We start from the raw sequence: 14162 nt of genomic DNA on the forward strand, positions 1-14162 counted from the left end.
CCTCAGACACTGGCCCATGGCGGTCCAAATGCCAGCTCCATCCAGCAGCCATTAGGAGCTTGGAAAATCAAATCTGTCAGTTTCAAAACAATAGCAACACTGTGGTCATGAGCAGCCTAGAGCCTGGTTTCTTGGGTTTAAATCTCTGCCTAACAGACTAACTTGCAAACTATTCAACTTCATGTACAAAATAATCTGGGAGGAATGATTAACAGCATTGGCCCAATTGACTGAACCAATGTTTTGCGAAGTATCTGGATCTATAAATACGTTCTTGTCATCATTACTTTGAAATAAAACTGTGATTAAATGAGATGATAAACACTTGGCACCTGAGAGGCAACCCAGGAAAAATGACCATTAGAGTACTGCTGAATTAAGTCTGGCCAGCAGGGCCTTCAAAGCAGGGAGCCGGTCCCACAGGACCCTGGGACCCTGGGACCACAAAAGAAGAAACTTGAACAATTTACACGAGGGAGCTCTGCTACCCAAATGCAAGTCAGAAGTATGGGCAGAGAGGTGGCCCCCAAAGTCGGGTACTGGTGGGAAGGGGTCTCCCCTCACCCAGCCAAGGGTCTCACCGATCCCACAGAGGAACAAATCGCCAGTTCTGCGCCGCGGGACCACCCAGCAATTCCGGGGCTCATTTTCCAAAGTAAGTAAAGGGAAGCAGCTCCTGCCAGGCACTAGTGGCTCACGCCTGTAAACCAGGCCTAGCTCAGGATGCTGGTGAGGGCTGATGATCAAAGTTTGTAAGCTGGAAGTGAAGGTGTGGCTCAAGTGGTAGAGGGCCAGCCTTGAGTGAAAAAGTCAAACAAGAGCGCAAGGACCTGAGATCGAGTCCAGAGAGAGCGAGAGAGAGAGAGAGAGAGAGAGAGAGAGAGAGAGAGAGAGAGAGAGAGAGAGAGAGAGAGAGAGAGAGAGAGCGCAAAAGAGAGAGCTGCTGCTCAGCGGAACCTGCCCTCCGCCAGTGGAGGTCCCTCGGGTGCCGACCCCAGGCCGGGGCTGTCACTCCCTTCTCAGCCTCCCTTCCACGGCTTGACACTTGGAGGGACACCGGCGCTGCTGCCCCGGGAGCATTGTTCAAAGAGCAAGGGGGCAGCTGGGCCAGAACGGGGATCTGGGGACCCGAGGCTGCTCAGCGCACTGCCGAGCCTGCGGATCCAGTGCGCCTGGCACAGGGGCAGCGCAGCCCGGGCCACTGCGGGCGGCAGGGCGGGGACGACCCGGGGCTGCAGGGCCTCCCCGCCAGGGCCGGTCGATCTCCGGCCTCCCTCACAAGCTGCCGTCCCGCCCCCGCCGCGCTTACCCGGGGCCGGAGCCCGCGCCAGGAGCACTGCCAACGCCAGCGCCAGGAGCCGCATCTCCCTGCCGCCGCCTGGCGCTGTGACGCCCAGAGGGAAGAACGCCGCCGCTGCGGCAGCCAGCCCGCCCCGCGCGGCCCGGCCCTGCCCACCGCTGGCCACGACCCCGCCCCTCGCTGTTCGGCCCCGCCTACTGCTGGCCATGGCCCCGCCCTGCGCCGTTCGGCCCCGCCCACCGCCTGGCCATGGCCCGGCCCCGTGCGGCCATGCCCCCGCCCCCCCCCCTCCGCTGCCGGCCTTAGCCACGCCCGCAGCCCGGCCCATGGTGGCTTAACCCTGCCCCAGGCCCTCCCATTGGGCAGCCTAGTCGCCTGTCCTTCGAGGCCACGCCCCCAGGAACCCTCTGACAGCGTTGCTCCTCCCATTTGACCCCACTACCTCTTCCTCACCCCTGTCCGGCCCCTCTCTAGTCCAGGAGAGAGCAGGCCAGACCTGTCCCCCTCTTAGCCCCTCAGGGCGAGGCCTTCTGGGTTCCCTCGGGCTCATATTGATCAATGGGCAGTGGCCTCATGAGCCATTTGCTCCGTGGCCTGAGGGTGTCCCCTTGACTGATTGTGCTCATTACCCAGATGAGGAAACTGAGACTCCACCAGACTGGAGTCTGGATCTCCTGAGCCCCAGAGCAGTCAAGGGGGAGGAAAGCCCTCTTCCTACCCAAACTTTGGAGATGGGAGGAGGTAGGGTAGGAACCCTTGGACAATTAGTGGAATTCTTGGAATATGTGGAATAATATGCAGACTAGGGACCCCTGAAATATGTGGAAATAATTATTGACAGTTACCACTCAGGGCACCCTTGGCCAACATGAGCTAAAGGGCTTTCAGGAGTCAATGAATCCTTCCACTATGAGATCCGGGGAAAGCTTCTTAATCTCCACCTGCCTCTGTTTCTTCATCTGTACAACTTGACAATAGACCCATTCCTCCAAGGTCGAGATCTGAAGATGGCTGTTTGAAGCCATCCTGGGCAGGGAAGTCCATGAAGACTCTTAACCAAAAAAGCAGATGTGCAGCTGTGGCTCTTGGTAGAGTGCCAGCCTTGAGTGAAACAGTTCAGGGATAGTGCCTAGGCTCTGAGTCCAAGCCATAGAACCAACACAAAAGCAAACAGAAGACCAGGAAGAGCAAGTAAAAGCCTGGCACCTACTCGACATCTTCACATCAGCTGTCATTACCACTGCCATTATTGTAGCATAGGACAGTAAAAGAGGGGAGCGGAAGAGACAAACCCAAGGCACACCGCCATCAAGCAGTGACAAAGCTGCCTAGTCCAGGACAGGTTAAGCCAAGACCTGTTTTCTTCATCAGGGATCCAAGCTAGAGGGCCAGCCTGACATATATTCATGCCATCTCTAAGCAGGATCTTTGTGGAGTTTCATAAAAGTGGACCTGAGCCAGCAGAGTGAAAGAGGGCATGCTTGAGAGGAGGAGGAGGGAGAGGAAGAAGAGGAGGAGCAGCAGCAGCAGCACCACCACCACCACCACCAGGTCCCATTTCCTCCTCTAGAGGGCATGAGAGGGGTGGAGGGGTATGGGGCCAGAGTGATAGGGCCCATTGGTGCTGAGTCCCAGGGTGAGCCTTATTTCCCATCCAGGCCCCATTTTACAGACTGGGAAACTGAGTCTCCCAAAGGACTGGAGGACTGACGAGCATTCCATGGTTTACAGAGTGTATGAACTGAAAATTGTGTGTCCTGACTGCTGACTGTCATCAAAATCTTCTTTGGTCATTGTATATTTCCAAGTCATCAGCTCTCTCTGCAGAAGCGAGCAGGCATCCCATACAGCCACAATTTGAATCCTGCTTCTCTCTGCCTGAACTAGTTCTTGCTGAAGGTTTGGGGCTGTTAAAGTGCTTTTCTTGCAGCTCTGTGCTATGTATAATATTGTACTTTTCTCAGCGGGTTGCTCTGTCAGTGCTTTTCAGCTTCCCAAATGATGTAGCACAACATCATAAGACAGTTGCTAGGAGACACATTCCTGCCCCATGGGAAACATGGCCAATGACCCGGATGAGACTTAGTATTTCAGCCATTCTGGACAACACTGGCACAAGCTGTCCTGACCTTTCCCTTCTCCTCTGCAGCTTTTCCCACTCACAAGCTTGAGGTCATTTCAAAAATTCTTTACTGTGTTTTTTTTTTTTTTTTTTTTTTTTTGCCAGTCCTGGGCCTTGGACTCAGGGCCTGAGCACTGTCCCTGGCTTCTTTTTGCTCAAGGCTAGCACTCTGCCACTTGAGCCGCAGCGCCACTCTGGCCATTTTCTGTATATGTGGTGCTGGGGAATCGAACCGAGGGCTTCATGTATATGAGGCAAGCGCTCTTGCCACTAGGCCGTATCCCCAGCCCCTTTACTGTCTTATCCTATCAGATCCAGCTTTGTTCTGAATTAAAACAGCAATACCCAATTATTTTAAATTTAAAAATAAATCTGAGTGACAGTGGCTCACACCTAGAATCCTAGCTACTCAGGAGACTGAGATCTGAGAACTATGGTTTGCAGTCAGCCTGCCAAGTAGGAAAGTCAATGAGACTCTTATCTCCAATTAACCACCAAAAGCCAGAAATTAAGCTATGGTTCAAGTAGTAGAGTACTAGCCTTGTACGAAAAGCTCAGAGACAGCGCTCAGACCTTGAGTTCAAACCTCAGGACAGCACAAACAACAGCAACAACAACAGCAGCAAAATTACTTTTCCTAACAACCCCAGTCTGGGCTTTCTGTATGGGTGTTGAGATAGTTCTGAAGTTGATCCAGGTCTCCACCCAACCAATCATAGGCCCTACTAGTTGACATGGATGAGAGTTTCTCAAAATAAGTTCCTTCTAGTGGCTCACACCTGTAATCCTACCTACTCAGGAGGCTGAGACCTGAGGATCACAGTTCAAAGCCAGCTGGGGCAGGAAAGTCCATGAGACTCTTATTTCCAGTTAATCACCCCCCCCCCCAGAAAATGAAAGTGGATCTGTGGTTCAAGTTGTAGAGCTCTAACCTTGAGCAGAGAAAGCTCAGGGACAGTGTCCAGGCCCTGGGTTCGAGCTCTTTCAGTGTTAGTTGGTACCTAGGCCTAGGATGGAAGAGCATGTGTCATCAACTTGGGCAAATAGATTCCTAAACTAAAAGTCTCAGGAAAGGCTGCATCCCTCAGATTTCTACATGCTGTTCTTTCAATCAGCCTGTGTCCAAGTAATTGTGAAGTTATTTTTCACTCTGTTGCTCATCAACATGAGATAGCTCAACAGTCAGCTGTGTGTTTGAATTGCCACCAAAAGGGAATGAACCAAGTATAGACTCTGGATAAAGAAGTTTCCAGCTGGGAGTCATGGCCAGGAGGGTCAGTAAGCAATCAGAGTTATAGATAATGCACATATACATCCATCCATCCACACAATCAGAAGGAGTATCCTAGAACCATCCATGGTAGAATGCTCATGACTCCTGCAACAGCACCTTCCTCATGCACAGCTGGGGAAGGCACATGGCATGCCCTGTGTCCCTTAACACAGAAACATGAGGCTGTAGACTGTGGTGACCTGGGTAGATGGACCTCATTCACAGTGTTGGGCAGCTTTACAGCACTATAGCCAAACAACTGTGATTAGAAAAAGAAAAAAGCCTCAAGGGAAGAATTCTTCATTTTAGCTCCCAGTGTCAGAGGACTCAGCGCTGGGCTCCGGGGTCTATGGTGAAGCAGAAGTCTATTACTGGAGCAGAAGTGTATGGAATGAAAGTAGGAATAGGATGCGGAGAAGGAGGAGGAGGAGGAGGAGGAGGAGGAGGAGGAGGAGGAGGAGGAGGAGGAGGAGGAAGAAGAAAAAGGAGGAGAAGGAGGAAGAGGAGGGGAAGAAAAAGGGGAGGAAGAGGAACAGGGTGGGGAGGGAAAGGTGAAGGGAAGGAAGAGGAAGGAAGGAGGCAAGGAAGGAAGGAAGGAAGGAAAAAAGGGGAAGAAGAAGATGAATAAGAAAGAAGGAAAAGGAGAGAGAAAGGCCAGGGCAAAATACATTTCACCATACTCTCTCAGAAACCTTCTCCTACTTCCTCCAACTAAAGTTCACAGCACATCCCACAATTGCACCCTCCACCTGGAGATGTAATCTTCTACACAGGAGCCTGTATTCAAACTAGAACCTTAGAAGTACAGAGGACACAGAATGAAGGGGCCTAGAATTCTTAAAAGGCTCCAAAAAGAGAGGATTAGAATAGGAAGAGCCTAGGAACTAGAAAAGTCGTCTGTGTAAACTGATCACAAAAACTTTACCTTCAGGGGCTGGGAATATGGCCTAGTGGCAAGAGTGCTTGCCGAGTATATATGAAGCCCTGGATTTTATTCCTCAGCACCATGTATATAGAAAAGGCCAGAAGTTGAACTGACTCAAGTTGGCAGAGTGCTAGCCTTGAGCAAAAGAACTCAGGGATAGTGCCTAGGCCCTGAGTTCAAGCCCCAGAACCAAAAAAAGTGTATGTGTAATGCCTATTATATGATAAACATATATACTGGCAAAGAGAGTCAATGAAGCTAAATGAAAAGTATCTGAAAGTCATTGTCCTGTTTTTGTAACTTTAGGTGTTTTTTTAAAAATAAAATTTAGAGATACAAGTTAATTTGTGACCAGATATGCTGGCATATCTGTAGTCCCAGCTCCTTGAGAGGCTGAGGCAGGAAGGTCATATGAACGCAAGAGTCCAAGGCCAACAAAGGCATCAGAGGAAAACCTGGTTTAAAAAAAGCCTATGGATTTTCAAATGAACCCATCTCAATTTGACTTACATGATGGTTACAAATATCCTGTGATGACTGTCTAATATATCATGCAATTCTTTCATATTGTTGTTTACCATAAAGCATCATTGATTTGAAATTGCTCTTTCCCAGTTTTAGACGCTACAATGAAATGCAGTTCTACCATTTTGGAATCCAAGTGGAAGACTGGTTCTTAAGGGAAATTCCTAATAATTTGGAAAATGAAGAAAAAGACTTCTTTCCATATATTTCTGTATGGAGTTGCAAAGACTCTTGGTTTGGAGCAAGTCTAGTCTCAAGGTATTACAGAAGCCATTGGTTGTAAGCATCAGAGATAAGGGATGCACAGGACAGCCATTTGATCCCCATGGAGGGAGATACTGAACTCACTGGCTTGCTATTGCTGTGAGTAATGGTGGCTCAAGTGGTAGAGCACTAGCTTTGAGCAACAAAGCTCAGAGACCCAAGCCCTGAGTTCAAATCCCAGGACCACTAGCACTAATAATAATAATAATAATAATGATGATGATGATGATGATGATGATGATAAATAAATCTTTCTCCCTATTAAGCTATTTTTCTCAGGTCTTTGTCACAGTGATAAAACTTAATACAACCATTACTAGTGTTTGGCCAAAGACATTTAGATGGTAATTATGATTTGATGAGGTCATGGGTTGGGGCCTTATGAGATTGCCTTAGAAGAGGGAAAGAGCCTCTGAGCAGTCACACATGTGTTGGAGGGTTCCTAGCAAGAAGGCCCTTGCTAGATGTTGCTCTTATGCTTGGACTTTCCCAGCCTCCAGAGCTAATAGCTAAATTATCTTCTATTTCTTATAAATTAAAGAGAACATTCTAAGGTATAGTGGAAAGAATGATTTTCCATATCTTTGGGGTGGGGGGCACACGTGCCAGTCCTAGGGTTTAAACTCAGAACCTGGGTGCTGTTGCTGAGCTTTTTGGCTCAAGGCTAGCGCTTTACCACTTGAGCTGCAGCTCCATTTCCAGCTTTTTTCCCTTTATTGTTGATTGGAGATGAGAGTTTCACGGACTCTCCTAGCTAAACTGGCTTCAAACTACAGTCCTCAGATCTCAGCCTCTTGAGTATTTAGGATTAGGTGTGAGCTCCCAGCATACCCTTGCCTTTTAAAGCCTGAAATTTCAGACTTTAGCAACTACCATTTTAATTTCATTTGATACATTTTTAAATAAAAGCATTCCTCTTGGCTGGACACTGGTAGTTCATGTCTACAATACTAATTACCCAAGAGGCTGAGATGTGAGGATCACAGTTCAAAGCCAGCCCAGGCAGGAATGTCTGTGAGACCTTTATTTATAATTAGCTACCAAAAAGCTGGAAGTAGAGATGTGGCTCAAGTGGTAAAGAGCCAGCCTTGAAAAAGAAAGCTAAGAGATGGCACCCAGGCTCGGATTTCAAGACCCAGCACCAGCACACAATACAAATATTCTTCTTAATGCTTACTCTCTCAGAATCAGCAGCCTTCTATCCTCTTAGATGGTCCTTGGATTCTACCTGCCCATTGGGTCTACTGACCCCCTCCAATGACAGCCAGCTCTTCTAAGAAGATTTAGCAAAGTTGAGCCCCATTTTTTTCCCTACAGATCTTCCAGAACTTTTGTGAGTGTGTGCCAGTCCTGGGACTTGAGCTCAAGGCCTGGGTTCTGACCCTGAGCTCCTTTTGCTCAAGGCTAGTGGTCAATCATTTGAGCCACAGCGCTACTTTTGGTAGTTTTGCTGGTTAGTTATATAGAGTCTCACAGACTTTCCTGCCTGGGCTGGCTTTCAACTGTCTCAGATCTCAAATCTCAATCTCCTGAGTAGCTAGGATTACAGGTGTGAGCCACCAGTGCCCAGTGGCCAGCATTTTTTCACAGAAAATGTAAACACACTGTGGCATCTGAGGTACCAAGAAAAGGCTGATAGCATCCTTGTTACTGATGTTCATTTTAGACGACATCATGCTGTATCCAACTCAAGGCCCAGGAGACAACCCAAGGCCCAGAAGACACCCCAGGGCCTGTCACCTGAGCATCTGCGGATAACCACAAATCTCTCTCCACCCCACCTCCCACGCTGCCAGAGCTGGACACAATTCAAGCCAGATGTTGCTCTCTCAAACCCAGTTTTTGTTCGCAAGTCAATCGTCTTTTCCTCCTGCTTCTCTCCCTCTTCCCTTCCCTTGTTCCCCAATGCAGAGTTTTAAATCACAAACCCTTTCCTATTCAATATCTCTGCTGTAGTTTGCATTAGCATTGATCAGATCGTAATCATTCCTCATCCTGTCAAACCCCATTGGAAAAGGATACATAAACCGAAACCTCACAAATGAGCCAGAAATGAAAGAAAAATAGGGTTGTGTTCCATTCAAAGGCCCTGGGGTATGAACAATTTAAAAAAGAAAATCAGTTTGGCTGGAGCAAAGTGAGAGAGACAGAATTCTAAGAGATGGCGATAGAAAGTTAAATAAGGCTGAGACATGAAGGGAAAAGGGACTTTCATAACGAGTGTTAATTTTACATATATATGTATTTTCCTCCTGGCCATAAACTCCACAGAGCATCAGCCATGTGTTTTTCATTCCTTTTATTCACATTTCACTCCCTGTGCCTAGTTCAGTGCCTGGCAGATGGTGGGTGCTGAGTCACTATGGGGGTTTGAGATAAATGCCTCTAACTTTGCTTCTGGATCAAGTGGCTGGCAGTTCTTCAAATGTACTGTGTGTTACGCTGTTCAAAGTCCCCATTTCTATCTAGCTCATTGCTTCTCAACCAGAGATGTGTGCGCATGTGCTCGTGCCTGTGTGTGTGTGTGTGTGTGTGTGTGTGTGTGTCCTGAGGTTTGAACTCAGGGCCTGAGCATTATACCTGACCTTTTGTGCTCAAGGCTAGCACGTTACCAGTTGAGCCACAGCTCCACTGCCCACTTTTTGGTGTTTAATGAAGATAACAGTCTCATGAGCTTTCCTGGCCAGGCTAGCTTTGAACTTATCCTCAGATCTCAGCCTCCTGAGTAGCTAACTAAGCCACTGGTGCCCAGCCCAGGTATAGTTTTGCACCAGGTCAAAGCTGAAATATCTGGAAACTCTGTGTGTGTGTGTGTATGTGTGTGTGTGTGTGTGTGTGTGTGTGTGTCTGGCCTTGTGAGTGCTAGCAAGTACTCTGCCACTGAGCTACACATTATCCCTGGGGACAGTTTGTATTGTCACTAGTGCCTAAGAGGGGACTAATGCAACTGGCTTCCAATGGTAGCTCCTCACAGAAGAGTATGAATTAGTGTGCTATGTCAATCATACTGGACTATCTTATTCCATCTGTAAGCATCACTTTTTGAAGTCAGTTTTCCTCAGGTCAAACAGCTTATGTTTTAGGGGTCCTCTTCTGGGCTCCTCCAAACCTCCTTGCTTTGAAATTGTCCCTGTCTTCTCACTGGAATGGACAGCATTTTCGTATAGGTTGATCATTCCAAACTCTGAGATCCCAAATACTCCAAATTCTGAAATAATTTTGCAAGCTGACATGACACCACATGTGGAAAGTTCCACACCTGGCCTCATATCAGGATGTAGATGAACTTCACTTTGTGTATGGCATGACCTTGGGGCTACATGTATAAGGTGCATATGAAACAAATGGATTTTTATGCCTGAATGTGATGTTCTCACCAGAACATCTCATTAAGTATGTGCAAATATTCTAAGAGAAAAGAAAATATCCTAACCAGGTGCTGGTGCCTCATACTGTAATCCCAGCTACACAGGAGGATAAGACCTTAAAACCATGGTTCAAAGCCAGCTGAATGTGATGTTCTCACCAGAACATCTCATTAAGTATGTGCAAATATTCTAAGAGAAAAGAAAATATCCTAACCAGGTGCTGGTGCCTCATACTGTAATCCCAGCTACACAGGAGGATAAGACCTTAAAACCATGGTTCAAAGCCAGCTGAGGCAAGAAGGTCCAAGAGACTCTTATCTTCAGTTAACTAGCAAAAAAGCCAGAAGGGGAGCTGTGCAGCACCAGCCTTGAGCAACGAAGCTCAGAGAGAGCACCAAGGCCCGGAGTTCAAGCCCCAGGACTGGCACACAAATACAAAAAAAAGTGAAAAAAATTATAGGAAAGTAAGAGATTAAAAAAAATAAACAGTTGGATAGTGGTAGTGCATGGCTATAATCCTAGCTACACAGGAGGCTGAGATCTCAGGATCACAGTTTGAAGCCAGCAATGGCAGAAAAGTTCATGAAACTTTTATCTCTAATTAACTACCAAAAAAAGACTTGGAAGTGGAGTTGGGACTCAAGTAGTAGAGCACTAGCCTTGACCACAAAAGCTTGGGGACAGTGCCTGCACCCTGAGTTCAAAGCCCAGGACCAGCACACACACACACACACACACACACACACACACACACACACACACACGCACACACACAGACACACACACACACATAAAATCTAGCTGGGACTTAGGGATAATCTGTAAACATGTGTTGTTTCCCACTAATAAACCATCCACATACCTTGGGTGAAAGCTAAAGGCTGCACTGGGGGATGGGTAATGACTTGGAAGTTGAGGTAATGTGTTGTCAGTTTGGGGGGTCTTGGGTCTCCTACTGAGAGCCTGGGGCCATGATGCTGGGAAGGTCACTCAAGACAATTTTGCCTTGCAGCCTTAGAAACTGTCCAAGTGGTCTATGGCCAGCCTATGTTGGATACACAGAGAGAAAAGACACAGCCCTTTCCCGAGAGCTTTCTGTAAGACTCTTGAAGAACATGCAAAGGGCGTGGCTAGCTGCTGGGAGGCTGAGCAGGGTCATGGGGCAGGCCCCCAGCGGGATGTCCAGGGCCTTGCTTAGAGTCCTCTTTCAAGGAAGCATGCGCTAGGAGAGATGCTTGTGGATCCAGGGACGGCTAAGCAGGGTACTCTGAGAAAGCTAGTGCTAAGCTGCATTGCACAGGATGTACTAGGGGCTCAACCCAGAGGCCAGAGCCCCTCCCTGCTCCCTGATGACAGAGAGAACCCAGCAGCCCTGTGGGTGTGTCCCAAAGCCAAGAAAACCTGGGGAAAGGCATGGCCTGTTATTAAATCCAAAGGAAAACAAATCAAAACTGCCATCCACATTTGCTTGTCATTTCCACGTTTCTCCATGGCTGAGATTTTCCTTCTGTGGTCTACTGACTCACTTCTTTTTCAAGAGTTACAAGAAGCAACAGAAAAGAAACTCAGAAAAGATAATACTTCTCGACGCTAATCCTCAACTTGTTTGATTGCTTCTGGAACTTTCTCTGCAGACCTAAGACCACAATAAAGTCATCCTTAATTCTTGCACTGTAGGAGCCCCTCCCTCCCCTATTCCAGAGTTGCCCTATCTGACTCATCTGAATGAGCCAAGGCCCCCTTCCCTCCCTCCTTCAGATGTTAGCATGAACACAGGAGCACAGGTATGTAAAAAGACACAGAGAAACAGAGACAGAGGAAGGCTTCCCCATTCAAAACATCTTTATACTGTGACTCAGCCACAAAAATCCCACAATTGCAGCCCACATATCACTTCTGGCTCCAAGTGGACAGGCTATTTCTGGACTCCCAACTGCCCTGGGATGAATAATTTGGCTGTCCAGGTAGCCTGATTACAGCAAAAGCCAATCTCTGTGGTTAGAAGCAAAGGACAGCAAGAGAGCTGTGGTGGGGCCCCTGCTTCCCGCTGGAGGCAGCTGCTCTGCTTCCTGCCCTCGGCAGAGAACAGCCTAGGAAGAGCCAGCAATGGTAGAAAAAGACTGGACATGACTCCGAGGCTTTTCTGGATGCGGTTTGGGGTTTGCATGCAATACGTGCCGCAAGCTAGCCAAGTCACATGGAGCTCTGAGAAAGGGGCTGTGCTGTCCTGGGGTGTTTGCACACCACCCCAGCTGGCTGCAACAGTGAAGCAAGGAGCTTTTTGGCAAGACCCAAAGAACCAGCTGGACAAGGCAGGGGCTGGGGGTGCGTGGCAGGGAGGGAGGGTGGGCGGTGGGTGGTCTCCACTAAATATTTTCATAGAGCAAGAAGAAGGCTGGGACAGAGGCCCTTTCCATGTGAATAGAAGCAACCCAAGGTAAATTGAGGGGGAAGGGCAATGCAAGCATTTGCATCTATCTGGCAAAGCCGCAGAGCTGAGATTGCAGTGTTCGCCTGGCCTGTAGCCAGCCCTCCTGTGCCTTGCTTACCCCTTCGAGCCTTCCTTCTCCCTAGCTGTAAGGAGGATTCCAGCACCTGAGAGATGGGATATGAAGAGAACTGGAAAGTACATGCTTCAAGTCTGACCCATGCAACTTTAGAAAATGTGGTGTTGAGCAGGCACCAGTGGCTCATGCCAGTAGCTACTCAAGGAGACTGCAATTTGAAGATTGTGGTTCAAAGCCAGCCTAGGCAGTTGAATCTTTGAGACTCATGTCTCCAGTTAACCAACAAAAAGCTGGAAGTGCTGATGTGGCTCTAGTGGTAGAGTGCCAGGCACGAGCAAAAAAACAAAAACTGAACAAGAATTCGAAGCCCCTGAGTTCAAGCCCAGTACTGGCACAACAATAATGACAAACATTTTAGTTCAGAAACATAAGACAGAAGCAAATATTTATGATGTCGGCTTGTGATCTAGCTGACCATCGTCCATGGGGCCAAGGTTAATAATGTTGAAGCTGCTCCATGTGAACACTGGAATTGAATAAGCAAGACTATGGATGTTGGTGCTGAGAACCATTCTCTCAAGTTGACCTGAAAAACCATTACATTCATTTGGCTCTGACTTCTTGGCCTGGGCCAGAGAGATGTGCAGAACACTGATATTGCCAACAAAGGGTCCTGTTAGGACATATTAAACATTGTAGAGGAAACCAACTTCCACTGTAATTACTGTGGCTGGGTAACAAATGGTCCACAAACCTTACCACATAAAAACACTTGTCAGCCAGGCACCAGTGGCTTGTGCCTGTAATCCTAGTGACTCAGGAGGCTGAGATCTGAGGATGACCCTTCAAAACCAGTCCTGGAAGAAAGTCCCTGTGAGACTCTTATTTCCAACAAACTACTCAAAAGCCAGCAGTGGCACTGTGGCTCAAAGTGGTAGGGCACTATCCTTGAGCAAAAGAGCTCAGGGGCAGCACCCAGGACCCAAGTTCAAGCCCCAAGACTGGGGAAAAAAAGCACTTTTTAGTATGCTTGTACTTTCTCTGGGTGGGGGATCCGGTAGGACACAGGGGCAGGGCTTACTCTGTAAGGTCCAGTGTCCAGGCTGGATGGCTCTGAGGCAGGGAAGCAGAGTCACCTGCAAACCCCTTTGCTCAAATATTGCTGGTTCAGAAATGGAGGGTCAAAGAGTGAACAAGCACAGCAGCGGTGCTCACTGGACACTAGGTGGGAAAGGAACTATACACTCGTGTGTGGGGAGGGGAGGGAAAAACTAGGAGGGAGCAAGGGAAGGGTGACACTGTCCAAAAAGAGATGTACTCCTGTCACAAACCTTCAGAACCACTCATAGAGAACCAAAATAAAGAATGTTGAATCCGTGTCAACAAAAGATAACATCTGGTGGCTGACTGAGATCAGCAGAGCTGTTACCTTGAACCCCTCTCTGCCACCTCATCTGTGGTTTCAGCTTCCTCCAACCTAACAGATGACCAACATGGTGGATGATCTCAGAGGACAGTGGAGAGAGAAACAGGGGGAAGACACATCATCTTTTATGATGTAGCATTCCCAGTCACAAAGTCATCCTTCTCTGTATTCTATTCTTGAGGCAGTTCTAAAAACTCCAGCTTCACAGTCCCATGACACTGTGAGAAGGGAAGGTAGGATGGATTCAGTGTGGCCATTTTTAGGTAATTCAATCTCCCACAGTGCTCCCTACCCCCTAATCTTTCTCTTCTTCTGAGACCAATGTTCTTTTTACTTAGGTCTGATGATTTTCAGATCTTCTGTGTGTGTATGTGTGTGTGTGTGTGTGTGTGTTGGTTTGGGGGCTTGAACCCAGGGCCTGGGCACTGTCCCTGAGCTTTTTCACTTAAGGC

General features: G+C 48.0%; 1 protein-coding gene across 1 annotated transcript in view; it reads right to left on the reverse strand.

The window, feature by feature from the left end:
• Vstm4 (V-set and transmembrane domain containing 4) overlaps positions 1-1422 on the reverse strand; it is a 91010-nt gene extending 89588 nt beyond the window's left edge. The window contains exon 1 of the mRNA XM_048339222.1: positions 1310-1422. Coding sequence (XP_048195179.1) covers positions 1310-1364 — 55 coding nt within the window. The 5' untranslated portion in view covers positions 1365-1422. The remainder of the gene's footprint in view (positions 1-1309) is intronic.
• Between the last annotated feature and the right edge of the window lie 12740 nt (positions 1423-14162).

The sequence above is a fragment of the Perognathus longimembris genome, chromosome 2 (genome assembly GCF_023159225.1).
Source record: "Perognathus longimembris pacificus isolate PPM17 chromosome 2, ASM2315922v1, whole genome shotgun sequence".
NCBI classification, from domain to species: Eukaryota; Metazoa; Chordata; class Mammalia; order Rodentia; family Heteromyidae; genus Perognathus; species Perognathus longimembris.